Consider the following 27,895-nt stretch of genomic DNA (forward strand, 5'->3'; position numbering starts at 1 on the left):
AACAAGGGGATCGGAAGGGTTGAAATATGGCGCGTCTTGAATGAAAACAACTTGTTCAAATATTGTTCAAATTCTTTGAATAAAAGATGACAACTTTTCAGTGAGCATTTTTTTGCAAAGCTCTTGGGCCTTGCGAAGTATTTTTTCTTTGTTCACCATGGATATGACATCGAGCATTGTTGTTGACGATGTGGGCGAGTTGGCCAGCATTTTGATCGATGGAAGCGATCATTTTGGCGTTTCCACAGTGTTGTTTGATTCCCACGAGGAGTTGATATGGGTGGGAAACGAAGGAGTAGGTGGTAATCATTGTGTACTTTATTGTGTACTTGTATGTGCGTACGAATACGGAATTTGGGCCAGGTTGTCCATGTTTCTGTCGCCGATGTTTGGTTTGTTGATGTTGGAACTAGATAAATCATTAGATTTATAATCTAAGTTCAATCACATTGCTTCAATGTCTAATGTGACTTCATTACCTCATGTTACCTCAAGACCACTATTTAACAGTTTACGACTTTTGTTACACGAACATTACTTTATTTCCTCATGTTACATCACGACCATATTTACCTCCATACACCGATTGTTGCACCAGCATTCATTACTTCATGTTACCTCAAGACCACTATTTAACAGTTTACACCTTTTGTTACACCAACATTACTTTATTACCTCATGTTACATCACACCATATTTACCTCCATACACCGATTGTTGCACCAGCATTCATTACTTCATGTTACCTCAAGACCACTATTTAACAGTTTACACCTTTGTTACACCAACATTACTTTATTACCTCATGTTACATCATACATATTTACCTCCATACACCTATTGTTGCACCAGCATTCATTACTTCATGTTACCTTACAACGTACCATATATTACCTGGAAACACCTCATGTTATATTGATTAAAACTACTTCAATACCTTGTGTAGTCTCATGACCACATATTGCCTGTATACACCTCATGTTACACCAACATTAACTTCATTGTACTTCATGTTGCTTCTATATTTTACATCAACCTCAATATATTTCAATTTTACATGTTCCTTCAGGACCACATATTTACAACTTTGATAACATGAACATTATTTCAATACGTCGTTTTACTTCATAAACTGTCACTCGAGAATAGATTTGTGTTAAATAAGAAAATAAGTAATCTTTTCATTGTTAGTTATCTTCTATTTGCACTTTTTTTGCTCACTAAGTTTTAGATGAACTTGTGATGCTATATATCCGTATGAAAATTTGTTTTGTCATGTCTTATTATAATTATGTGTGCAATGGGAAGTTTATTACCAATTTACATTGAATAATCTGCTGTAGGGTCATATTGCTTCATACTTTGGATCAGAGATGCAGAAATACACATCATTTCAATCTCACGAAAACGAACGATATTTGTTAACAAATGATGAAGGAGTTTTGTCACTTACTCATAATGAGATACGATTCACAAAAAGACATGGAATAAAATTATTTAGCCTAAGGTATTGTGCAGACTGTTTATTGGAACAACACATTCAGTCATTTAATGATCTGCTTGCATTTGAGGATGAACAATGTACAAAATGATTTAGTTTAAAATAATATTGATGCTATTTATTAGAACAGCATCTGCAGTCTTTCAATGATCTTGTTTGCTATGGAGTTCAAACATTGAATGAAATTATTTAGTTTGAAATATTTTTGGCACTATTTACCAGAACAACACCAACAGTCTTCAAACGTTTGCATGCATTTGTCGCAAATTCTCATATCTTAAATTGTGAAAGTTAGTTCCTAATCACGGGGGGGGGGACACCGTCTTAAAAAACTGGGGGTGTTCTGGATTCTGGCACTGACTTCTTGTAGTGTTTTTATTTGATATAAAAGCCTGCACCGACTCTTTTTGCCCGCCATTTTTTGGGCTTAAGAACAATTATCGTCTACATGTCATTGACTTTTTTATCTACCCAGTAACTCAAATATGACGGATATGCAGTGTATGCTTCAGCAAGATGACTCAACAATACTTGTAAGAAAAGCCTGCACCGACTCTTTTTGCCCGCCATTTTATGCGCTTAAGCACAATTATCGTCTACATGACATTGACTTTTTTATCTACGCAGTGGTTCAAATATGACGGATATGCAGTGTATGCTTCAGAAAGACGACTCAACAGTACTTATAGCTGGACATCAGAATGAGATATTCGAATTGGATCTCCATCGTCACAAGATTGTAAAAGAAGTATGAAAGCCTAACTTGCTTTGTTTTCGTCTTTTTTCTCTGTTTCATCTAATGCATTATAAAATAACGTGATAAAACGCGTGCGCAGGTTGGCCTCTAGCTGAATGGATTTGTAGTAATCTGCGCAAACCGATCTGAGCTAAATCCATTAAATTTATCAAAGAGAATCAGCAAATCAACCATGAATACATGTTAGAGGAAAATGAAAACATTTGTTTTAATTTTATCTGTTTCGCATTATTAATATTTTATAAAAGAAATGTAAGATGTTTTTTGTATTTACACTGGCTTATGTAAACCTTGGAGATGTTTGTCAGAACTCTCGAGCATGCGCAAATCCTGACCATGCATTGATCCGCTTTCATGTTCTCCCAAAGCTCTCCACGGTTTTCATGAGCCTCTCCGAAACATCGTTTATTTGACTTGTTGTTTTTCGAGATCAGGGATTGGTTGTGGCGTCCAATTACCAATGGGCAGCACAATCACTTCCTTGTTGCCATGGAGACGTAAGTAGCGCATCGACGTAGCCAACCCTAAAGTTCGGTCGTGCTATCGAAATAAAAATGGTTTTTCCCTGAAAGGGACGCCCCCTCGAAGGAAACCCCTTTTCGAAAGTATTCGCCATTTTTATAGAACTTTACTACATTTATACTTTTATCCAAATAAACATTCTGTACATTCATGTACACTTAACTACTGCACCTATACGTACCTTTAAGCACATTGAAAAATACCGTGACAACTGGAGTTGAAGATGCTTGAAAATGCAACTTGAAACTAAGCGTCCTCCAAGACTAAACGCCTCCCGAAAGTAGCCGTCTTTTGAGGCCTCTAATATAGAAGATAGCTGCTTTCGAGAATCGACGGTGTTTCGGTTTTCACTATTAAATACATATGTATGTGCATAATGCTAATGATCTGAATGTATTTTTTCCGTAGCTTTGCACTTTCCAAGACAAATTAAGGATTGATCACGAATACTTAGCTCAACGTAATGTTTTTATCAAACACAATCATTTTCTATTGCCATTTTAGTATTTGGTTGAACCTGGAACGTGTATCATGAAAGTTTCATCAAGATATCTTTGCTGTGGCGACACCAGTGGAAAGGTTCTTGTTTATTTCATTGATATTTTTTAATGCTTACCGAATGAAAAGCAAGACCCCTGAACACGGGCGGTAATTGCACGTTGACTGCATGGGGCCATTAAAATGAATAGGCTACTTCCCGCCAAAATTTGTAGCCAGCACTTTAACTAGTCCCAGTCTTTCCACGCACGGCCCAAAGAAAGTTCATTTACGACGATAAGCTAGAATACAGCACACGCTTGTCTGTGGGTAGAATTTGGCTTCATGCAAACACAGGCATGTTTTCCTCCAGTTATGTATTTAATTCATGGTGGGGAGACAAAATTCATATATTTAACCATGCCAGGCTGATTTCCTTCAAAAGTTGCCTGATTGTTTTCAAAAGAAATAAGCCAGGCATAGCACAATGTATGAATGTTCCACCACCCCCCACAATTAACATACGATGGACACCTATCGGCCATTTAGATCTAGACTAAATTGTGTACGCTGTACTTGTTTTAAAATGTTTTGCAACTTTGTCGATTTTTTCATGAATACGATGTCATGGCTAAGATTGTGATTCAGAATCAATCACTGTGTATTTGGAGTTACCTAGCGATGCCGGTCGTTTTCTATTGGTTTTTGACTTGAAGTTTATTGATGAGTGCCGGTTTTTGATTTGTAGCTGGTCGTTTTCTATTGGTTTTTGAGTTGAAGTTTATTGATGAGTGCTGGTTTTGATTTGTATTTATAGATTCGGTTAGGGATCCGAAAAGTTTGAATTGTGAGCACGTTTTCTCTGCTCATTCAGGAGCGTTGTCCGATTTCGATGTCTTGGGCAATACATTGATCACATGCGGTTTTTCGTCAAGGTACTGAATATGTTATTTCGGTCCCCCACCTCTAAAACCGAGTACGCTGTCTCTATCCCCCCTCTGCCCCCTCGCTAAATAAGTTGCCTCTACTCCCTTCAACCTCCTTGTCCTCCCCTCACTGAGAGTGTGCCCTCTTTCCTTCTCTCACTAAATACTTTGCCTCTATTCTCCTGACTCCTTTTCTCTTTCACTTTGGATTCTTTTCTTTATTTTCTTACTGAAATTTCCTTTATTCTTTCCTGGACTCCTTCCTTTCATTTGATGCGATCTCCTCTTCCCGAATCCTTTGCCTCTATTCCCTTCTCCCTTTTCTCACCAGTTACTCCACCTTTGCTTTGTATGGCACAATTTTAAACTGCTCTGCTTGCCCTTCAACTTTCTTTTTCATGCATTTCTATAATCTTTTTAGGCATGGTCATTTGGCAGTTGACCGCTTTCTAATGATGTACGACATAAGAATGCTACGAAGCCTGCCTCCCATACAGGTTTCTAGCCTACAATAGATTTACGTAGTTATTTTCAATGCTATTTATGTTTTACCCAAGTGTTCATGTAAAGTGTTCATGTATTAACTATGTTTTCTATAGACTCCGATGTTAGAGCCATTTATGCTCAAATTCTCCAGCACCATGTCATCAAGAGTGCAAGTTGTCTCACAAGTACGTAACTATGCACCTTAAGACGTTCGAAAGTTGTCTCACAAGTACGTAACTATGCACCTTAAGACGTTCGAAAGTTGTCTCACAAGTACGTAACTATGCAACTTAAGACGTTCGAAAGTTGTCTCACAAGTACGTAACTATGCACCTTAAGACGTTCGAAAGTTGTCTCACAAGTACGTAACTATGCATCTTAAGACGTTCGAAAATTGTCTCACAAGTACGTAACTATGCACCTTAAGACTTTCGAAAGCTGTCTCACAAGTACGTAACTATGCACCTTAAGACTTTCGAAAGTTGTCTCACAAGTACGTAACTATGCACCTTAAGACGTTCGAAAATTGTCTCACAAGTACGTAACTATGCACCTTAAGACGTTCGAAAGTTGTCTCACAAGTACGTAACTATGCAACTTAAGACGTTCGAAAGTTGTCTCACAAGTACGTAACTATGCAACTTAAGACGTTCGAAAGTTGTCTCACAAGTACGTAACTATGCAACTTAAGACGTTCGAAAGTTGTCTCACAAGTACGTAACTATGCAACTTAAGACGTTCGAAAGTTGTCTCACAAGTACGTAACTATGCACCTTAAGACGTTCGAAAGTTGTCTCACAAGTACGTAACTATGCACCTTAAGACGTTCGAAAGTTGTCTCACAAGTACGTAACTATGCACCTTAAGACGTTCGAAAATTGTCTCACAAGTACGTAACTATGCATCTTAAGACGTTCGAAAGTTGTCTCACAAGTACGTAACTATGCATCTTAAGACGTTCGAAAGTTGTCTCACAAGTACGTAACTATGCAACTTAAGACGTTCGAAAGTTGTCTCACAAGTACGTAACTATGCACCTTAAGACTTTCGAAAGTTGTCTCACAAGTACGTAACTATGCATCTTAAGACTTTCGAAAGTTGTCTCACAAGTACGTAACTATGCACCTTAAGACGTTCGAAAATTGTCTCACAAGTACGTAACTATGCAACTTAAGACGTTCGAAAGTTGTCTCACAAGTACGTAACTATGCACCTTAAGACGTTCGAAAGTTGTCTCACAAGTACGTAACTATGCACCTTAAGACGTTCGAAAGTTGTCTCACAAGTACGTAACTATGCAACTTAAGACGTTCGAAAATTGTCTCACAAGTACGTAACTATGCACCTTAAGACGTTCGAAAGTTGTCTCACAAGTACGTAACTATGCACCTTAAGACTTTCGAAAGCTGTCTCACAAGTACGTAACTATGCACCTTAAGACTTTCGAAAGTTGTCTCACAAGTACGTAACTATGCACCTTAAGACGTTCGAAAATTGTCTCACAAGTACGTAACTATGCACCTTAAGACGTTCGAAAGTTGTCTCACAAGTACGTAACTATGCAACTTAAGACGTTCGAAAGTTGTCTCACAAGTACGTAACTATGCAACTTAAGACGTTCGAAAGTTGTCTCACAAGTACGTAACTATGCAACTTAAGACGTTCGAAAGTTGTCTCACAAGTACGTAACTATGCAACTTAAGACGTTCGAAAGTTGTCTCACAAGTACGTAACTATGCACCTTAAGACGTTCGAAAGTTGTCTCACAAGTACGTAACTATGCATCTTAAGACTTTCGAAAGTTGTCTCACAAGTACGTAACTATGCAACTTAAGACGTTCGAAAGTTGTCTCACAAGTACGTAACTATGCAACTTAAGACGTTCGAAAGTTGTCTCACAAGTACGTAACTATGCACCTTAAGACGTTCGAAAGTTGTCTCACAAGTACGTAACTATGCATCTTAAGACTTTCGAAAGTTGTCTCACAAGTACGTAACTGTGCAACTTAAGACGTTCGAAAGTTGTCTCACAAGTACGTAACTATGCAACTTAAGACGTTCGAAAGTTGTCTCACAAGTACGTAACTATGCATCTTAAGACGTTCGAAAGTTGTCTCACAAGTACGTAACTATGCAACTTAAGACGTTCGAAAGTTGTCTCACAAGTACGTAACTATGCACCTTAAGACGTTCGAAAGTTGTCTCACAAGTACGTAACTATGCATCTTAAGACTTTCGAAAGTTGTCTCACAAGTACGTAACTATGCAACTTAAGACGTTCGAAAGTTGTCTCACAAGTACGTAACTATGCAACTTAAGACGTTCGAAAGTTGTCTCACAAGTACGTAACTATGCACCTTAAGACGTTCGAAAGTTGTCTCACAAGTACGTAACTATGCACCTTAAGACGTTCGAAAGTTGTCTCACAAGTACGTAACTATGCAACTTAAGACGTTCGAAAATTGTCTCACAAGTACGTAACTATGCACCTTAAGACTTTCGAAAGTTGTCTCACAAGTACGTAACTATGCACCTTAAGACGTTCGAAAATTGTCTCACAAGTACGTAACTATGCACCTTAAGACGTTCGAAAATTGTCTCACAAGTACGTAACTATGCATCTTAAGACTTTCGAAAGTTGTCTCACAAGTACGTAACTATGCACCTTAAGACGTTCGAAAGTTGTCTCACAAGTACGTAACTATGCACCTTAAGACGTTCGAAAGTTGTCTCACAAGTACGTAACTATGCACCTTAAGACGTTCGAAAATTGTCTCACAAGTACGTAACTATGCATCTTAAGACTTTCGAAAGTTGTCTCACAAGTACGTAACTATGCATCTTAAGACGTTCGAAAGTTGTCTCACAAGTACGTAACTATGCAACTTAAGACGTTCGAAAGTTGTCTCACAAGTACGTAACTATGCACCTTAAGACTTTCGAAAGTTGTCTCACAAGTACGTAACTATGCACCTTAAGACGTTCGAAAATTGTCTCACAAGTACGTAACTATGCAACTTAAGACGTTCGAAAGTTGTCTCACAAGTACGTAACTATGCACCTTAAGACGTTCGAAAGTTGTCTCACAAGTACGTAACTATGCACCTTAAGACGTTCGAAAGTTGTCTCACAAGTACGTAACTATGCAACTTAAGACGTTCGAAAATTGTCTCACAAGTACGTAACTATGCACCTTAAGACGTTCGAAAGTTGTCTCACAAGTACGTAACTATGCATCTTAAGACTTTCGAAAGTTGTCTCACAAGTACGTAACTATGCACCTTAAGACGTTCGAAAATTGTCTCACAAGTACGTAACTATGCAACTTAAGACGTTCGAAAGTTGTCTCACAAGTACGTAACTATACATCTTAAGACTTTCGAAAGTTGTCTCACAAGTACGTAACTATGCAACTTAAGACGTTCGAAAGTTGTCTCACAAGTACGTAACTATGCACCTTAAGACGTTCGAAAGTTGTCTCACAAGTACGTAACTATGCAACTTAAGACGTTCGAAAGTTGTCTCACAAGTACGTAACTATGCAACTTAAGACGTTCGAAAGTTGTCTCACAAGTACGTAACTATGCATCTTAAGACGTTCGAAAGTTGTCTCACAAGTACGTAACTATGCAACTTAAGACGTTCGAAAGTTGTCTCACAAGTACGTAACTATGCAACTTAAGACGTTCGAAAGTTGTCTCACAAGTACGTAACTATGCACCTTAAGACGTTCGAAAGTTGTCTCACAAGTACGTAACTATGCAACTTAAGACGTTCGAAAGTTGTCTCACAAGTACGTAACTATGCAACTTAAGACGTTCGAAAGTTGTCTCACAAGTACGTAACTATGCACCTTAAGACGTTCGAAAGTTGTCTCACAAGTACGTAACTATGCATCTTAAGACTTTCGAAAATTGTCTCACAAGTACGTAACTATGCATCTTAAGACTTTCGAAAGTTGTCTCACAAGTACGTAACTATGCAACTTAAGACGTTCGAAAGTTGTCTCACAAGTACGTAACTATGCACCTTAAGACGTTCGAAAGTTGTCTCACAAGTACGTAACTATGCATCTTAAGACTTTCGAAAGTTGTCTCACAAGTACGTAACTATGCAACTTAAGACGTTCGAAAGTTGTCTCACAAGTACGTAACTATGCAACTTAAGACGTTCGAAAGTTGTCTCACAAGTACGTAACTATGCACCTTAAGACGTTCGAAAGTTGTCTCACAAGTACGTAACTATGCATCTTAAGACTTTCGAAAGTTGTCTCACAAGTACGTAACTATGCAACTTAAGACGTTCGAAAGTTGTCTCACAAGTACGTAACTATGCAACTTAAGACGTTCGAAAGTTGTCTCACAAGTACGTAACTATGCAACTTAAGACGTTCGAAAGTTGTCTCACAAGTACGTAACTATGCACCTTAAGACGTTCGAAAGTTGTCTCACAAGTACGTAACTATGCAACTTAAGACTTTCGAAAGTTGTCTCACAAGTACGTAACTATGCACCTTAAGACGTTCGAAAGTTGTCTCACAAGTACGTAACTATGCACCTTAAGACGTTCGAAAGTTGTCTCACAAGTACGTAACTATGCAACTTAAGACGTTCGAAAGTTGTCTCACAAGTACGTAACTATGCACCTTAAGACGTTCGAAAGTTGTTTCACAAGTACGTAACTATGCAACTTAAGACGTTTGATTTTATTCAAACTGTTGTGCCTCTTTCGTGGAATGGATTGATTCAACTCAATACTTTGCACGACTCAAATCCTCGCAGTGTTTTCTTTTAATGCTTTCCTTGTTAGTATAACGATTGGACAGAATTCGAAACTCCTGTTCTTTATATATAGTTGATTCTATTTTGCTAATTCATTGGGCTGCTGATTGGTCATTGGGCCCAATTAAGAACCCTTGGTCTACATGTATAATTGATTCTATTGTCTCTGATTCGATGTAATTTATGTGAAATGTTATAATGAACAGTTAGGTGTCGCAATGAATTTTCATATCGAGTAGGTTTGCCATTCGTGTAATCTTATCGGATCGAATCGTAATTCACAAAATGTTAAAAACTGGTGGATTTATAAGGAGGTGCACAGATGGGCTTACCCCTGTAGGCGAGGGTAAAAAGGGGTACAAAGAGGGGTGCATATTACAAAAAAGATATTAAAATCCATCCTACATTTAGTGATGAAATTAATTCCTTTATTGACTATATCATTATAGTTTATTAACTGTGAATGTAGTTATTTTGATTAAAAGGCATTAAAGGATAGGTTAATAAATAATTGCCTTCTAATCACCGAACTTTAGCTGCTCACTTAGCCCAGCAGCACCCTCCTAAAGAATCCTCGATGGATCCACCATTCTTTACATGTAAATCTTTATGTTGAAGTAAAAGGTCGTCTCGATGTAATTAGCCGAGTTTCAATTTTCATTTCAAGTATTGTCGTCCGTTGTTTAGAGCGGTCAGTTTCAGTTTCTTGACATCGACGGCTCCATGACAGCAAGATCCATGTACATTTATCATGTTAACACGCAAGGAGGACTCTTGACTGGATTTGATATATCACCCAACGGTCAAGCTTCCATATTCGGGGACTCTTCAGGTACACTTGAAAGTCCTATATTCACACTTTCATTCTCAGTTGTCGGCATGTACCGCTGTCGGCACGTACCGCTGTCGCCGTAATTTTGAACTGTTACCACTTAAATTGCTCCAGTCGGCGAAACGTTTTATTTTCGATATTAGTGTGATTTCTTTCTGATGTAATGGTGGGCAAATTTTAATTTCGTGAAATTGTGAAATTTTCATGGTGGTTGCTCAAATGCTCTTTTCAATGGACCTTGTCTCTTGTCAGAAAAGTCTGGAACGACTTACTTTTTTGAATCGTTAATACAAAATATTTATACCAACTACCTTGGATGATGTCAGTAGTCAGTATTTGGCTTAATCCTGACTTCATGCTACAACGAACAAGGTCCATTGAAAGGCAACTTTAAACTGCCATCCACAACCAGAGAACGATTTGACCAAATTGAAAAATTGTTTCGCCAACACGTAAGAAATCGCTCCTAGTTTTAATAACGCTAGTAAAAGTTCTTGCCAGCAGGGGTACTTTAAGGCCATTGTGTTTTGGGTGTAAACTACGTTTTCTGACTATTTCAGCCTTTATAACTGCCAGATGTTGCTGTTTAGTTTCCTTATGTATTCATAAATTTGTTGTCTGTAAACAGAAATCTTATGCCTACATTATGGTAGGCAAATACTTCGAACCTGACATTACTTCTTAACTTGACTCTGAACATAAATCCCGCTAAGGTTGTCGAAACATCAGTCAACATCAACAATAACAGTCCTTCTCAGTACTCTACTAACCTGGACGATCTACGTCCACAAACATTTAACGATTAATGATCCTCCAGAGATCAAACCATTTGTTTTAAATGAAGTGTCTGACGCAAATGTTCAGCAATTTTCTTCTCACAGGTGTTGTTCATCTCTGGGTTGACTGCGGGATGGAACACTTGGCCTTCAACATATATTCACGTCCGACAAGTTTTGCTGATGAGGTAGGTATATATTGTATCCAGTCCACATTGTTTGAAAACTATTTCTATAGTTAATGGGACTCATATTTCTTATTGTCTAAAATAAAAGATCTTGTAGTGAACTTTGTGTTCGAATGCTTATTTCTTGTGCTATTGAAGCTTTTGTATGATATAAATCGGAAAATTTGCGGTCAGTCGTTTTCTAATTTACTTATCTTAAAATCATGCGAATTTTCGTTGTTATGCAATGAACGTCTTTGTGTTTTACTTTAAAGTTTTGGTTGCTATGCAACAAACCGCCTTGTGTTTTATCTCAAAGTTTTGATTGTTATTGAAGTTAATGATATAAATCAAATTTGTTTAACGTCAGCGACAATAAATGAAAGTAAAGAATGTGTGTAAAACATGAAACGATCAAGAACAAATTATCTGACAAACATACCACAAAAGCTTCAAGAAATGCAAACTTAAATGTTGAGTATATTAAGTTCGAGGTTCTTTACATAAGACAATCTAAAACTTATGCGCCATAGCAACTTTAACGACAAAATCTTTTCTCATCTTATGGAAAGCGTCAAATAAGAATTTGTTCACGTGCGGTTTTCGTTTCCAGTTTCCTTGCTTTGACAAATTGTGCTTTTAGACCGTCTGTCGACGATTCTGTCTCTTGAAAGGGATGTCGAGAAAAATGTTTTGTTGTTTGTAAAAGTATTGAATAAGTTATGCCTGAAAACAAAACTTTTCTTTGAAAACGTACTTGGTACTAAGACCACGTTCAGTTACATTTCAATTTCTCTATTTTCAGATAAAACAAAAACTTTTCTTGGAAAACTTACTTGGCATTATTACTACGTTTATCACTTACATATCAGTTACTCTATTTTCAGATACCTCATTCTCATCCATTTGACATCGATGACTACACCATTCCATATTCATCTTTTCCTTTGCCACACTGCAGGTGATGTTTTTGATGTGTGACAAAAGCTTATAATCACGTCCATCGTTTTTACCCATCTCACGATATAGTGTCCTTGAATGTCCTCGAATGTCCTCGAATGTCCTCGAATGTCCTTGAATGTCCTCGAATGTCCTTGAATGTCCTCGAATGTCCTTGAATGTCCTCGAATGTCCTTGAATGTCCTCGAATGTCCTTGAATGTCCTCGAATGTCCTTGAATGTCCTCGAATGTCCTTGAATGTCCTTAATTCCGAATTGAAGACATTGAAAGTCCTTGAATTTATAAGATGGGCTTGAAAGTCCTTGAGTTCTAATTTTTCGATCAAATTGTTTAAAACATGTCAGTTAGCGCTTCTCTCTTTCCTTTTCTGATGTTGAGGTGAAATTGTAATCTTGATGTCGAAAAGTTGAATTAATATGGCAGCTTTACTTCAACGGACGACTCAGTGTTTTTCTGGATTGTAGATTCATTAGAAGAAGTAGTTTTGTATTTTTTTTTTTTGCAAAAGTCTTTGAATTTCATTGCCCCCTATATTGTACCTTGAGAAAATTGAGGTAATTGATTGTCGTTTGCCATATTTGGAATTGTTCGTGGCATGTGTGAACTTTTTATTTTGATTTTCAAAGATTTGGGGATGATTTTTATTTTTTAAATGACGTATAATCGACAGTGGTGTGCACTGCTAAATTTTCTTAACTCCCCAAATTCATGCTGTTATCCTTGCAGTGAAGCTTTTTATCCTTGCAGTGAACCTTTGTTATCCTTGCAGTGAACCTTTGTTATCCTTGCAGTGAACCTTTGTTATCTGATTGGCCAAAGAATTTACTAAAACGAAGGGACAGGTGAGGATTGGCGAGGATGTTCTTAGTGTAAATACGAAGAAACAAAATGGGTAAAACCTCGTAAAAATGAGAACGTTTTAAGTTTGAGATGACGATCATAACAAATGCACAATGCAAACTTTTTCTTCGTTGCATTTGTAACGTCGACAAACATTTAAATTCACGTGTTTTAATGTACGTAGTCACGTGTTTCATTTGTGATGTCACGTGTTTCATGTACGTAGTCTCGTGTTTTATCCACATTCTTACGTTTTTTATATACGTATTCACCTATTCAAGTACGCAGTCAAGTGCTTCCTACAAATAGTCACGTGTTTCGTACATATAGTCACGTGTTTTATGTACGTACACATTTCATATAATTATTCTTAAGTAGATTTTTCATGTTTTCAGGCGAACTCCCCCAATAGATCCTGAAATATTGCGGACAATGGTTGTGAAGGGCTTTATTGGGCAAGCTCCCAATCCTGGAAACCGTCTTCGTAATCAGGTAGGCCGTGAACTTTCCAAGAAAAGCATGTTGGCAACGAAGCCGTTTTTGCTTCTGACTATCAAAGTGGTGCTGTCCAAGCCGTGCATTTTTGTTTTACTTTTCCTCGTTGTCAAACAGCCTTTCAGTTCTTTTTTTCTTATGTGTGACTGAAGGTTCCCTACAAATGGCGGGCGAGTTCAAAGTCAAAACGCGAAGTACCCGAGTCGCCTATGAACAGAGGTAAAAATAATGAAAATCCAACGTGTCGAAAGCTCGATTCTGCCGGATCTAGCAAAACTCTTTCTCCGGTTTCTTTCATTTGTAAAAATCGTGTACTCCAGAGATGTTAATGACAATTTATTTTGTACTTGCACTTTTAGTTATTGATAATTTATTTTTTAGAACAAAATCCTTTCTCTACTTTGGTGCCAAAAATTTACCGTCGTGTGGAAATGCGATACTCCAAGCTAGGTACAAATGACATGAATTTGTTTTTGAGACTTTTGCAGTGGCGTAGTCAGCTCAGTGATTGGAGGGGGGGGGGGAATTTTCACATATTGATTTTTCGCCCCATTAAGTTCTTCTGAAATCAATTGTTTTCTATCGATTATAACATGCGTATATTCTCTCAATCATCGGTGCTAGCTATGCCACTAGCAATTTCTTGTTAATGGAATGTTTTAATTTTCTCTGTAGGTATCGATGATTTTAATTTTCAACATTACAACAAAACGTCGTTCGCTGGTCTGGAGATTCATATTCCAAACGCTTATTGTAACGCCATGTTACAGGTTTGTTGAAGTACACATATGTATACCATTGTACCATGTGCATACCATGCACATAAATATGTGTGTGCCGTTGATCAAAATATATAACTGGAAGGCTACCTTAAGATAAACATGTCTTTTCTTGCATGAAGTCACAAATTTTACCTTATTGTCGTAATTGAACTTTTGGGTCGTGCGTTAAAAGATTGCGACTAGTTCAATTGTTGGCTTCAATTTTGGCGGGAAGTAGCGTTCCAGTTATGTTTAGTTCAATGGCAGGGGCTCATCTCAAAACTAAATTATACATCCAGTGCCATTTTTTATGCGCTTTTTCGTACTCATCATAATGACGTATGTACGATGAAGTGTATTACATTACATTACTTGACGTTATTGTAAAGTGAAGCTTCACCATTTGTTGTGTTCTGGAAGACTCAGCTTTGACACAACAGTCTTTAGGATGACTTTATAACTATTGCATGAAAGCTTACGTTGTTCTGCATTTTAGGCCTTTTGTAGACTTCATAACTATTGCATAACTGCTTATGTTGTTCTTTGTTTTAATCCTTGAGGCTTTAGGACGAACTCATAACTATCGCACGAAAGCTTATGTTGTTCCGTGTTTTAGACCATTTCGCTTTAATAAGTAGACCTCAGATAGGGTCGCTTTATTTGCCAGCTACACAAAAATGTCTGCTATGAACAGGAAAACGTTTGTTTTTAGATCTTCTACTTTCTGGAACCACTGAAAGTTTTCCTACAAAACCATGTTTGTAAAAAAGAGTTTTGTTTGGCTTGTGAGTTGGGATTTCTCTTTGATATGCTGGATCAGTCATCGGGAGAGGTGTGCCAGGTAAGTTTAGCCTCCTTTTGAAGCGTTTAATAACCGGAAGTAGGTTTTACCCATTGAACTAAATATGTAACTGGAATGCTAGTAGGTGACAACTCCTGTACTTGCACGAAGCCAAATTTTACCTATAGACTGGCGTGTTGTGAGGTTAGGTGCCATGTTTAAGCTTACTGTTGTGATATTATACTTCGGCCGTGCGTGGAAGGATCGGCAATACTTGAAGTGTTGGATTCATATCTTAGCAAAAATTAGCCATTCAATCACTCTTACAAAAATCCATATGAGATATTTTGTTCACCAATCCTAATACGAGTAGTAATTCGCGAAGCATCTTGATCTTGTTTTTCTAAAACCAAAGCAGTCATCAAGTAATAAGTAAAATCCTTTCACTCCTCCTCCTTGCAAATGAGACAAGTCTTTTCAAAAGCGAAGAGCCTTATGCTACAAAACCTGGTCTTGTGACCGGTCTAGCGGAGTTAAGGATGCCTAGTCCAATGGTTTTATTTCATTTTATCACTCAAGCGATTTTTTTCTCTCGTAAGCTCTAAAATAGTGAATGACTTATTGCAAATCATAAATTTGGCTTGTTTTAGGCAAGTAACTTCTTGAGCCTTCCGAACGCTACGTGAAGCGTCCGCATTGGGTTTGCTTTTACCCGATACTGACGAATACCAAGTAAAAGTGAACTACTCTCATCTTATTCAAAGTTGGCAAAGATTCGTCTTGCAACAACTTCTTCGGGTATGTAATGTTTGTTAATGTCGTTTGGTTGAATGAGTCAACTTGAATGCTATAATTTTTTTGTGCCTGTAGTTACTTTGTTCTACAGTCTCTCTGGACTCAAATGACGGCTGCGGCCAACGGTCGGACAATTAGCGTTCGAAAATGCGTATTTTCACCTTCCGGGTCATTTTGAAAGGTCATATTTCGTCACGTTTCCAGGTCTTCCACGGTAGTTATAAGTCGGTTTTCTTTTCAATGTTCTTTTGGAATGTTGAACGTCCATTTTTGTACAGAAAAACTGTCTTTGCTCTGGGTAAGCTTGGAAGGAAGGTTCAATTCTGTTTTCATAAAGTGTTCTGACTCGATTGTCTTGCTCATCCATCAACACTTTGATTTTTATTTGTGTGTTTGTCAATTCTGTCATATGAGGATTCCCCCAAAAACTAAAATAAGACGATGTGTGGTGATGTCATAAGCGCTTTGAACGTCAGAATCAGTAGTTTCAAAAAAATGTAGATTTTCGCGTTAATGGTGCATTAGTGACCGATCAAAAACCGACTTTGTCCGAGCCATCTTGACCGAACACATTTCGAGCCTGAGCCCGCAAATTATTGTTTAATAAGTAACCCAACTCAACGACCTAGAACCCAATCTACTAGATATCTGACTCCGCCAATATTTCATAGTAATGAGTAAAGCTAGCCGCCATCTTGAAAGGTGGCAAAACTGACGGTATTTACGAGTAATATCTGCTTTTCCTGATAAATATAGAGTCACAAAGTTGACAGTCTAGATTTAATTCTTGAAACATTTGATAAGATGGGTTTTTTAAACTTTTTTAGCTTTCTTTTCACTTTGAGTTTTGCTCTTGCCACCTTTCAAGATGGCGTCCTTGACTCACCTTGATACGGTAGTTAGACATCTAGAGGACTGGGTTCTAAATCATTGAATCCAACTAGTTTGGAAGCACAAGGATCATTGCTCTCTTTTCTTTATTTCAGCGAAGAAATTTTGATCCATTTTCTTAATCAAGAGTTATCACTATCGGAAGAATTGTGAAAATAATTTCACATAATTTAGATAATTTTAAACAATTTTTCCTTAGGAGGAACTCGAAGAAAGCAAAGAAAAGGGGGAAACCGAAAAGTAATCAGCGTAATTTATATTAATTATTCATTATAATTAACATAATTAACTAGTGTAATAAATTAGTGTCATTACTTTCATTTACAGTTAAATATCCTTGCATGTTAATTGCTCTGTACTTTCTATTTGCGTGCGATTTTTTTCCAACGAAAATAGACGTTTAGCCTCTTTAATCATTATTCTTTTTATGGTCCTAGGATATCTGTAATAGAATCTTTGTTTGGATGTCAAGTGCAAAGGACAAGTCAATGCAGTCAGTGTGGAAGGCAAACGGCTAGGGATGACGTCACTCTGTCAACAGCTCTTTTGTATCCTGATAACAGAGATAATCGTATGTTAGATGGGAATTAATCCAATCTATGAAGCGACAGCTTGCCGACATAAAATCCCGTAAAATCTTAGTCGGCGGTTTTGTTTTCTTTACGAACGATGGTGGTTCGTCTCATTAATCATCAATGAAATCAATCGATAATGAATAAGTTTCAGTCATGTGGGCAGTTGATTGTTTTCACACTGTGATAATTTGAATGAATTGAAGCAAGCCTAAACCAGCAAGAGTTAGTCTTAATCATGGTCCACACAATATTTTTAGTTTCAGTTTACATCCCGTTGGGGTCAATGTGCGGACTGCTTAATCACCTCTTAGATTATCGTAATCGCCGATAAGATATCTTGGATTTACTTTGAGATTTCTGTTCACACTGTAAAATGGATACATTATGTTTAGGTGATGTTAGTTTTGTCAATGTTCTAAAGTCAAGTCTCCTGGGTATTCAATCTAGTCCTGCTTGGTGTGAAAGTTGCGAGAAATATCAACTGACGGTAAATTATTTACATTTTATAATTAGTCACTTCCTAATCTGGATTTTCCCCATTGCATGAATCAGACGATAACAATGAACATAAGCCATTCGGTCTTTAGATTTGTCATTTCTATAGCGTTTTGTATTTATTGTATTTTGAACCGGTCGTAGAACCTGATCGTATGTATCGGTAAATGACTTATCATTACTGAAAATTTCATGTTTGTGTTCATGTCTAAGGATGTGTATTTTGTGTCAAAATTGTTATCAAGATGGCGTGTTATAAAGCATGAATTTATGGAGTTCCATGTTGATTTTCCTCATGTGTTTGCAATTTCGTAATTAAACGCTCACTTGTATTCCGAACTCCAACGACAATCTACCATTACGTACACGCTGTTTCTCCCATGTATCCTTATATATCCCTGATGCACCCCTTCTATGTAACATCTCCAGATACATAGCAAGAAGCTACGTCGGCTACCCGACGTGTTAATGATTAACTGCCAAGTCGATATGGAGAAGCACAAGAAATTTTGGAACCGTAGTCATACAGATGTACAAAGCGAAAAGGTATAGTTGTGTACCTGCAGGTATCAAGTTGTATACATATATATCAAAATGTGTTACTTTAGGTTTCAAATTATGTACTTACGTATCAAGTTGTGTACATATGTATCAAAATGTGTTTCTGTAGGTGTCAAATTATGTACTTACGTATCAATTTGTGTACATTTGTATCAAAATGTGTTACTGTAGGTGTCAAATTATGTACTTACGTATCAAGTTGTGTACATATGTATCAAAATATGTTACTGTAGGTGTCAAATTATGTACTTACGTATCAAGTTGTGTACATATATATTAAAATGTGTTACTTTAGGCTTCAAATTATGTACTTACGTATCAAGTTGTGTACATATGTATTAAAATGTGTTACTTTAGGCTTCAAATTATGTACTTACGTATTAAGTTGTGTACATATGTATTAAAATGTGTTACTTTAGGCTTCAAATTATGTACTTAAGTATCAAGTTGTGTACATATGTATTAAAATGTGTTACTGTAGGTGTCAAGTTATGTACTTACGTATCAAGTTGTGTACATATGTATTAAAATGTGTTACTGTAGGTGTCAAATTATGTACTTAAGTATCAAGTTGCACTTTAATTTATTTGTTGAAAATACGCAATAGCAGACGCTTTGATCATATGTAAATATTTTTGTGTTCATGCATTCACTGTAAAAAACAATTGATTTCTGAAGACTTACATTGATCTGACATTTACAAAGCAAAACCAAACTTTTGGGCTCGCTTCGATACTATGTAGCAGTGTAGACATTTATAAAAAAAAGAGGGTTGTTTTTTGATGTGAATTATTTTGCACGTATTTTTTAGAACGTGAGTCAGAAGGGTGCTCTCGGGCAGAGCAATCGATCAACTATTCCGTGTCGTTTCGGGGAAAGTTGCTCTAGGACGGATTGTGGATTTTGGCATCCAAAACATGGCGAGTTTGCGCCTTCTGAACCAGAGTGAGTAACGTTGTATCATCGATTGTCTGTATAGATTGGAAAGATTTTGTTTGTCTTGAGCAATATTGCTGTCGACGTTTGAAGTTTGCAATCGATTTCAACATGCTTTTAAACAACACCGTGGCTATAGAATCTTCTAAAATATCATGAAATGTTGAGCTATCGTGAACGCTTGTGTAGATCAGTTGTAAGTGTGAGCTATCGTGAACGCTTGTGTAGATCAGTTGTAAGTGTACTAGTCAAAGAAACTAAATGCATTTTGCGGGTTCGCATCTTTTGAGCAGATATAGCAGTTTTGTATGACATTTTTACTGCAAAGAAATCAAGCAACATGTTTCTACTGTACTTAGAACTTTTGCCTTGTGTAACATACAAGTTTTTTTCGTCAAATAATTTTACTGTTTTTTGTTTCACAGATCAACCATTTTGGCATCAAAAGAAGACTGCGTTCTTACGTGGGTGCCATTTTGCCTAATGCTTAAGCTCGCCGAGGATGGAACATTATCTTGTTATGAAGCGGTAATTTGACGATTTTTTTATGAAAATTTTGTGCGCATCCGCTCCAACGTTACGGTAAGAATTTTCTTGCTGATTGTTCAACAATTTTATTCCATAATTATTGTTTAAAATTTGTATTTTATTTATATATTTTGACATTGAATAGGCTTGTGGAGATAATCATGTTTCCCATTATGCCATGTGCATATGTGTGTGTCTTCGGCTTATTGATCTGTTTTTGTTCAATGCTTTAACATACTATTCGTTGGAGCTGAGTTCATTTGAAAAGAGCTCGATATGAAGTAACTTCTGTACGTTTCTAAACACAACTTTTTTTGAAGGAGTTGGACGATGTGGATCTCGAAGATGACTGTACTGTTTATGACCTAAAATCGACTGTTGCTCATGTTAAAGACTACAATTCACCTGGCAATCTTGTCGCCATGATCAATGTTGAAAAATCATATCATAAAACAGATTCGGTATGCAACGACAATAACAGCAACAATAGTAGCCACAAAAACCATAACAACAAGAACCACAATAACAACAACAAAAACAAAAAACAACATCAGCAACAACAACAACAGCAACATCAAAACAACATTAGCAACAGCTAAAACATTTTAAACTACTACTACCACGAGATTAACAACAATAGCTACAAGAACTACAAGAAAGGCAACAGCAAGAACCACAACATCAACAATAACAAAATCACAAACAGCAGCGACAATCATAACAAACAGCAACATAAAAACAACTGGAACAACAACAAAATGCGAGCAACAATAACAAAATTAAAATAGCTGTAGTATTTTATTCAATGTACACTTGGAAATTATATTATGAGAAATGTTTTGATTTGATTGAAACTTACGTTTTTGTATTTTAGCAAGAAGAGGAGGGCGGTTGGTATCTTTTTAACGATTTTGCCGTCAGTAATATTTGCAAGGTAACACACACCCTTCATGTGAGCGCAAAAATTGTTTTCCTAGAAATTTCTTACAACAAGATGCAAATATGACTTAATATTTTTCTCTTAGGATGAGGCAGTGGAATTCGATCTTTCATGGAAAATGCCTTGTGTCTTGCAGTTTGTTCGTCGAAATATGAAAACTGACTATGATTTAACTGGTACGTGAAACTTACTTCACTTTTGAAACTTACTTCACTTTTGAAACTTACTTCACTTTTGAAACTTACTTCACTTTTGAAACTTACTTCACTTTTGAAACTTACTTCACTTTTGAAACTTACTTCACTTTTGAAACTTACTTCACTTTGAAACTTACACTTTTGAAACTTACTTCACTTTTGAAACTTACTTCACTTTTGAAACTTACTTCACTTTTGAAACTTACTTCACTTTTGTTATTGTTGTTGTAGTTTTCAACCCATTTGGATTTCTTAATGCTTTTTGTGCACGGAAATCGTAATTTCTAGTGATTTGAATTTTAGGTTGATTGTATTTCACCTTATAAAATAACAGCAATAGGACGCATGTGTTGATCGGTCCATAACTGAGTTTGCATTTGACTGTGCAAACCGATTTGAGCTAAATCAAATCAAACAATGAGGATTTGTAAAATCAATCACGAATACAAGTTAACGGAAAAATTATAACGTTTGTTTGAAATGTATCACTTTCGCATTGTTGTTATTTTATAAAAGAAATAAAAGATGTTTTTCTTGTGAGAACTCTCCAGCAGGTGCAAACCTTCAACTATGAGTACAATAAACATTTTTTTATTCCTGATTATAAAATAAACACAATAAAACGCGTGCGCTGATTGGTCTAGAGCTGTGTTTGCATTAGCCTGTGCGAAACACATCCGAGCTCAACCAATCAAATTAATTGATTGATTGATTGATTAAACTTTATTAAAAAGAGGGTAACACGTGACACAACAAGTGTGAAAAACTTGTGGCCCTCAAAATGAAAACAATCAATCAGCCAAAGAGAATTTGCAAATCGATCATGAAAATATTTTAGAGGAAAAATTAAAATGTCTGTCTTTTTCGCATTATTGTTATTTTATAAAAGAAATAAAAGATGTTTTTCGTGTTTGCACGGGCTTATGCGAACCTCGGAGACGTTTGTGAGAACTCTCGAGCATGTGCAACCCTCGACCTTCGGTCTCGGGCTTGCACTGATCTGCTCTCGAGTTCTCCCAAAGATCTCGGTTTGCATAAGCCTGTGCAAACACAGTAAACATCTTTTATTCCTAAATGAAGGTTGGCAAGTTTCTTTTTCTTTGCTTTTTGCCCAAAAATTGTTCATGACGGGCTCCATAATTGTTATTTGGTAACTAACAGCGTATCACTGTGTTTTCTTGAATCGGAAAAAATTATATTTCTATGCATTTAACAAAATGCATCTGTCAAATACAACGTGTCTGCGCATGTCTCAACGTGGCCTGCTATTTTAGGAAGTCGAACTATTGATGACCATGTTATTTTGGGTGATCGTTCTTTGTCCCTGTTGCACGACATTCATGGTCAGAAGAACTTCACGCCTCTAAGTTTGGACGAAGCAAAAAAGGAAGGTTTTCTCGTTGGCATTGATTGCGAATTTGTCACTTTAAATCAGGTATAGAAATCATTTAGTATGGCTTTCAATGTTTAAACGATTATCAAGGTTAGTGTAAGACCTTCAAGGTTAGTGTAAGACCTTCAAGGTTAGTTTAAGACCTTCAAGGTTAGCAAGACCTTCAAGGTTAGTAAGGTTTAATTAAAGGTTAGTAAGACCTTCAAGGTTAGCAAGACCTTCAAGGCTAGTAAGGTTTAATTAAAGGTTAGTAAGACCTTCAAGGTTAGTAAGGTTTAATTAAAGGTTAGTGAGACCTTCAAGGTTAGTAAGACCTTCAAGGTTAGCAAGACCTTCAAGGTTCGTAAGGTTTAACTCAAGGTTAGTAAGACCTTCAAGGTTAGCAAGACCTTCAAGGTTAGTAAGGTTTAATTAAAGGTTAGTAAGACCTTCAAAGTTAGCAAGATCTTCAAGGTTAGTAAGATTTAGTTCAAGGTTAGTAAGACCTTCAAGGCTAGCAAGACCTTCAAGGATAGTAAGGTTTAATTCAAGGTTAGCAAGACCTTCAAGGTTAGTAAGGTTTAATTAAAGGTTAGTAAGACCTTCAAGGTTAGCAAGATCTTCAAGGTTAGTAAGATTTAGTTCAAGGTTAGTAAGACCTTCAAGGCTAGCAAGACCTTCAAGGTTAGTAAGACCTTCAAGGTTAGCAAGACCTTCAAGGATAGTAAGGTTTAATTCAAGGTTAGCAAGACCTTCAAGGTTAGCAAGACCTTCTAGGTTAGTACGACCTTCAAATAACTATTGACCTTTAAGTGCCCCATCCAGGCAAAACATTTTTATTGCGATATTGAATTTTGGTGTGATCTCCAACGTATCAGCGAAAAAAGTTTTTAAGTTTGTCAAATCGTTCCATTTTTATGGCTCTTTAAAATTGGCAAAAATGCTCTTTTTGATGGACCTTGTCCGTCGTTCGAAAAGTCCGAATTTTGGCTCGACCCAGGCTTCACGCCGCGACGAGCAAGGCTCATTGAAAAGCAAATTTTAGCCGCAATAACAGGAAGACGATTTTACCGAATTGTAAAATTTTTTCACCGATGTGTTAAACATTAAATCTAGTTTTGATATCGCAAATGAAATTCATATGTTTCACGTGGTTTGAAAACAGTTGATTTCCGTTCATTATAGGAAGAATCCGAGATTCGAAGTGATGGGACACGTTCGACGGTGAAGCCAAGTCACATGAGCGTTGCACGTGTGACGTGTGTGAGAGGGTAGGTTTCAGGCATGGGAATATGCTGACATTTCCAACATCTGTATTAAACATAACAAAAATTGAAGGGTAAAGTTTCATTCAAATTTATTTTGTTTGTCGCTGAATATGTTATAGTCTTGGCTAGCCCGCATTGCAGACTACGTATAACATATATAGTTATGGCGAGTATCTATAAATTCATTCGTGTTTACATGCTTGTAGATGCAGATCGTCCAGGTCAGCGTAGTCCTGAGAAGGACTGCTTGTGTTGATGTTGGATGACATTTCAAAAACATTTTACGCTTGATTCTGAACGTGACTACCGCTAATATTGTCGAAACGTCAGTCAACATCAACACCAACAGTCTTTCTCAGACGAATTACATAAAGAAACATGTAACGATAATATCTGGTTCGAATTATTCAATATACTTATGGGATTTTTTGGTCGAATGATTTTCATACAAGCGAGTCTGCGGTGACGTTAGTTGCGTGTGAGGTCATACAGATGCGAGATTTTAGACTGTTCTATTTAAAAAAATGTGTGCAAAAAAGTTGATGTGTCGAATTTCACTTTTTCAGTGATGGACCATTGATTGGGGTACCATTCATTGATGACTATATATCAACCTCTGAACAGGTAACGTCAAGCATGATATATAATTAAAGTTTCTCGGCCAAGGGGACTCGGTCCAACGAGTGCATCGCGTTTAGCGCGAAATTTCAGTTAAGATGTTTTTTTTTCGTTGTCTACTTTGGCAGTTATTTTGTGAGTATTTGTTTGAAAATCTTTATGCTTTCTTGGCGGCGGTCGCCTCTGTATTGGGTTGTATTCTTTTCTTCAGGGAGATAGGGGATATTACTGCAATTTTAGTAGTATCTTGATGATAGGAAATATTAACTTCTTATGGAAGGGATGTTGTTTTCTTAATGTCGGTAGTATCTCAATGATAGGAAATATTATCTTTTTTGGTAGAGAGAGGGTTGTTTTCTTGTATTTTAATGTCAAGAGAACGCCATTATTTTCATATCTCAGAATGCCTTAACGCTACAGAAGTATTTGCTGACGTTTTTTTAACAAAAGCAGCCATATAAGCCAGATTTGTAAATTGTACAGAATAGTCATTATAGGATATCCGTGTCGAGAATACAATGTTTGTCTTTCAACCTTACTCCTGATGTTAACCAATCCGCTTTCTTTATAGAAGACTTGATGGCGGTTGATTTAACCAATTCGCTTTCTTTATAGAAGACTTGATGGCGGTTGATTTAACCAATCCGCTTTCTTTATAGAAGACTTGATGGCGGTTGATTTAACCAATCCGCTTTCTTTATAGAAGACTTGATGGCGGTTAATTTAACCAATCCGCTTTCTTTATAGAAGACTTGATGGCGGTTGATTTAACCAATCCGCTTTCTTTATAGAAGACTTGATGGCGGTTAATTTAACCAATCCGCTTTCTTTATAGAAGACTTGATGGCGGTTAATTTAACCAATCCGCTTTCTTTATAGAAGACTTGATGGCGGTTAATTTAACCAATCCGCTTTCTTTATAGAAGACTTGATGGCGGTTAATTTAACCAATCCGCTTTCTTTATAGAAGACCTGATGGCGGTTGATTTAACCAATCCGCTTTCTTTATAGAAGACCTGATGGCGGTTGATTTAATTTTGATTGTTTTCGTTTAGGTCGTCGATTACCTTACAGAATTTTCTGGTATTAATCCTGGAGATTTGGACGCTACACGATCATCGAAACATCTCACCACCCTCAAGTCAACATATGTGAAACTCAAATATTTACTGGAGCAGAAAGTGTTGTTTGTAGGGCATGGACTGCAGAAGGACTTTCGCGTGTTAAACATAAAGGTATGTTATGAATTTGATGCTAAATGTTGTAGTAAAATAGAGTATGTTACAGCATGTTAAACGTCGGGGTTTCTTAGGATTTAACTGTTAAATGTTTTTCTATGATAGAGTATGTTATAGTATGTTAAATGTAAGAGTTTCTTAGGATTTAACTGTTAAATGTTTTTTTATGGTAGAGTATGTTATAGTATGTTAAATGTAAGGGTTTCTTAGGATTTAACTGTTAAATGTTTTTCTATGGTAGAGTATGTTATAGTATGTTAAATGTAAGGGTTTCTTAGGATTTAACTGTTAAATGTTTTTCTATGATAGAGTATGTTATAGTATGTTAAATGTAAGAGTTTCTTAGGATTTAACTGTTAAATGTTTTTCTATGATAGAGTATGTTATAGTATGTTAAATGTTAGGGTATATGATGGATTTTAATGTTAAATATGGTAGTAAGGTAGAGTATGCTGTGGTATGTTGCGCGTTAAGGTATGTTATTGATTTTAATGGTGAATGTTATGGTATGACATGGTATGTAAAAATATATTAGACGCTATGGTATGTTAGGATTTAACTGTCAAATGCTATAGTTTAGGTGCTGTGCAACCATTCTCATGGGAGCGAGAGGGCAATGGAATTTTTGCCATGTTGGATGAGATTTGCATTGTAAATAAGGAAAATCCTTTGTTAAAATCATTCAACATGGCGGCAAATCATTTATGTTGCTAATCATCGTCCTGCTGCTTGTGATGACAAAAGCATCAAGCATGCGAGTTCTTTCGTAGGTTCCCAAGGTACAAATTGTGGACACTGTGCAACTGTTTCATCTACCGCAACAGAGATTTATATCTTTACGTTTCCTAGCTTGGTACTTTTTAGGTAAGGGTCAAAAGCATGCTTCATGCACTCTTACGTTCTGATTAATTTGTGTTGGTGTTAAATTCTAATACATAAGGTTTGCAAAACGAACTTTCGAAGATTTTTGTCTGCTATTTATGCGTTTGTATCTTTTTAAAACTCCATTATCTTTCTAGGTATAACTATTCAGTCGAGCTCGCATGATAGTACTGAAGACGCATGTACGGCTCTTAGACTCTACCAGCGCTTCAAAGAACTCATGCAAAAAGGGGACACCGAGTTTCATGGCACATTGAACCGACTGTATGAGACGGGGAGAAGCTTGAGCTGGCAAGTTGAAGATTGAGGTATAGAATTAAGATTGAATTAGCGGATTAGGATGATGCAAGTTGAGGTATAGGATTAGTCATTCCGATGATTTTAGTCGCTGGTTGATAACGTAGACAGTAAATTCAACTCATTCGTGTGTTACCAATCGTCAAACGTACTTAATTAAAGTTGGCGAATAAAGTTATTTACCATCCAGTTACACTGGCGGTCCTAAACAACTGCTCAAAATTATCATTACGACTAAGGAAAGGAGTGTGTTAAGTCTATGCATGGAAACGATCGACTGAACGAAATACATACGAGTTTTGTATTGTGTAGTATTTGGTAGGCTTTACTCTGACCATGTAAGTTCTCTGTATTGGGGTTTTTATTTTGTCTGGTTAGAATTTCTCCCAAGTAGTGTGGACACTGTCCCATCGTTCATTCTCTAGATTTTTGTTCTAAAGCCTTGTTTCAACATGCCACTGACATTTCTAACCCACTTCACTAGTTATTTTGCTTTCTAACCCACTTCACTAGTTATTTTTATTTCTAACCCACTTCACTAGTTATTTTGCTTTTTTGTTCTAAAGCCTTGTTTCAACATGCCACTGACATTTCTAACCCACTTCACTAGTTATTTTGCCTTCTTTCAGAAATGTCAACACCGTCCAACGCGGCATTCGACATCGATTCTTGACTTTGGATACTTAATTCTGTAACTTGTCCACATTCTTGTTATCCACTGAATAACCCTTCCTTGAAGTAAATGATGTTGGATAAATTATCAATTCGTGTTTGCAGATGTAGATCGTCCATGTTAGTAGAGTTTTGACTGTCAACATCAACAACGAAAAACTAAATAAAAGCTAAAGGCCAATTTCCATTACGGTCGCTTTGCCACTGCGCGCAGAGCGCACACTTTTGATCATTCGTACGCGCGTTCAAAAGCAATCTCCATTAAACTTTTTTTGCACGCTCTGATATAAAAACTAGTCGAAGACCGCAGCTTTAAATTGAAGACTGTTGATAATGATATTATTGAGATTTATATACCGCAGGCTTGGGTTTCAAGAAACATGAGAAAGTATTATCCCCTGGAATCTTTTTGCCATTAGTTTCATATCATTAATTTCAGTTTGTCGAAAAATTCCAAATTTTATCATGTCACAACGTTTCTATTTTGTGTAAATTTTATGATGTACTATATAAAAAACATATTGATGAAAATTATACAACACACTCCTTTCCGATAAAATGGCCACA

The 27,895-nt window shown here is 36.7% G+C and overlaps 1 protein-coding gene across 1 annotated transcript; it reads left to right on the forward strand.

Moving 5' to 3' along the window:
- The first annotated feature begins 19 nt into the window (after nt 1-19).
- Nucleotides 20-26,967, forward strand: LOC124443945 (PAN2-PAN3 deadenylation complex catalytic subunit PAN2-like). Its single transcript, XM_046994494.1, is given in 34 exon segments — nt 20-295; nt 1,344-1,507; nt 2,129-2,249; nt 3,285-3,365; nt 4,032-4,036; nt 4,085-4,192; nt 4,605-4,680; nt 4,783-4,854; nt 10,138-10,282; nt 11,164-11,246; nt 12,113-12,186; nt 12,978-13,028; nt 13,422-13,518; nt 13,674-13,740; nt 13,903-13,971; nt 14,197-14,291; nt 14,995-15,123; nt 15,714-15,727; nt 15,729-15,861; nt 16,949-16,989; nt 17,187-17,320; nt 17,717-17,811; nt 18,249-18,365; nt 19,192-19,325; nt 19,742-19,844; nt 20,165-20,305; nt 20,719-20,778; nt 20,870-20,960; nt 22,256-22,416; nt 23,539-23,624; nt 24,188-24,245; nt 25,295-25,474; nt 26,248-26,341; nt 26,497-26,967. Coding segments are annotated over 34 exon segments (3,411 nt in total). The 5' UTR covers nt 20-157; the 3' UTR covers nt 26,691-26,967.
- The last annotated feature ends 928 nt before the right edge of the window (nt 26,968-27,895 follow it).

Source organism: Xenia sp. Carnegie-2017, unplaced genomic scaffold (assembly GCF_021976095.1).
Source record: "Xenia sp. Carnegie-2017 unplaced genomic scaffold, XeniaSp_v1 HiC_scaffold_21, whole genome shotgun sequence".
Taxonomy (NCBI): domain Eukaryota; kingdom Metazoa; phylum Cnidaria; class Anthozoa; order Malacalcyonacea; family Xeniidae; genus Xenia; species Xenia sp. Carnegie-2017.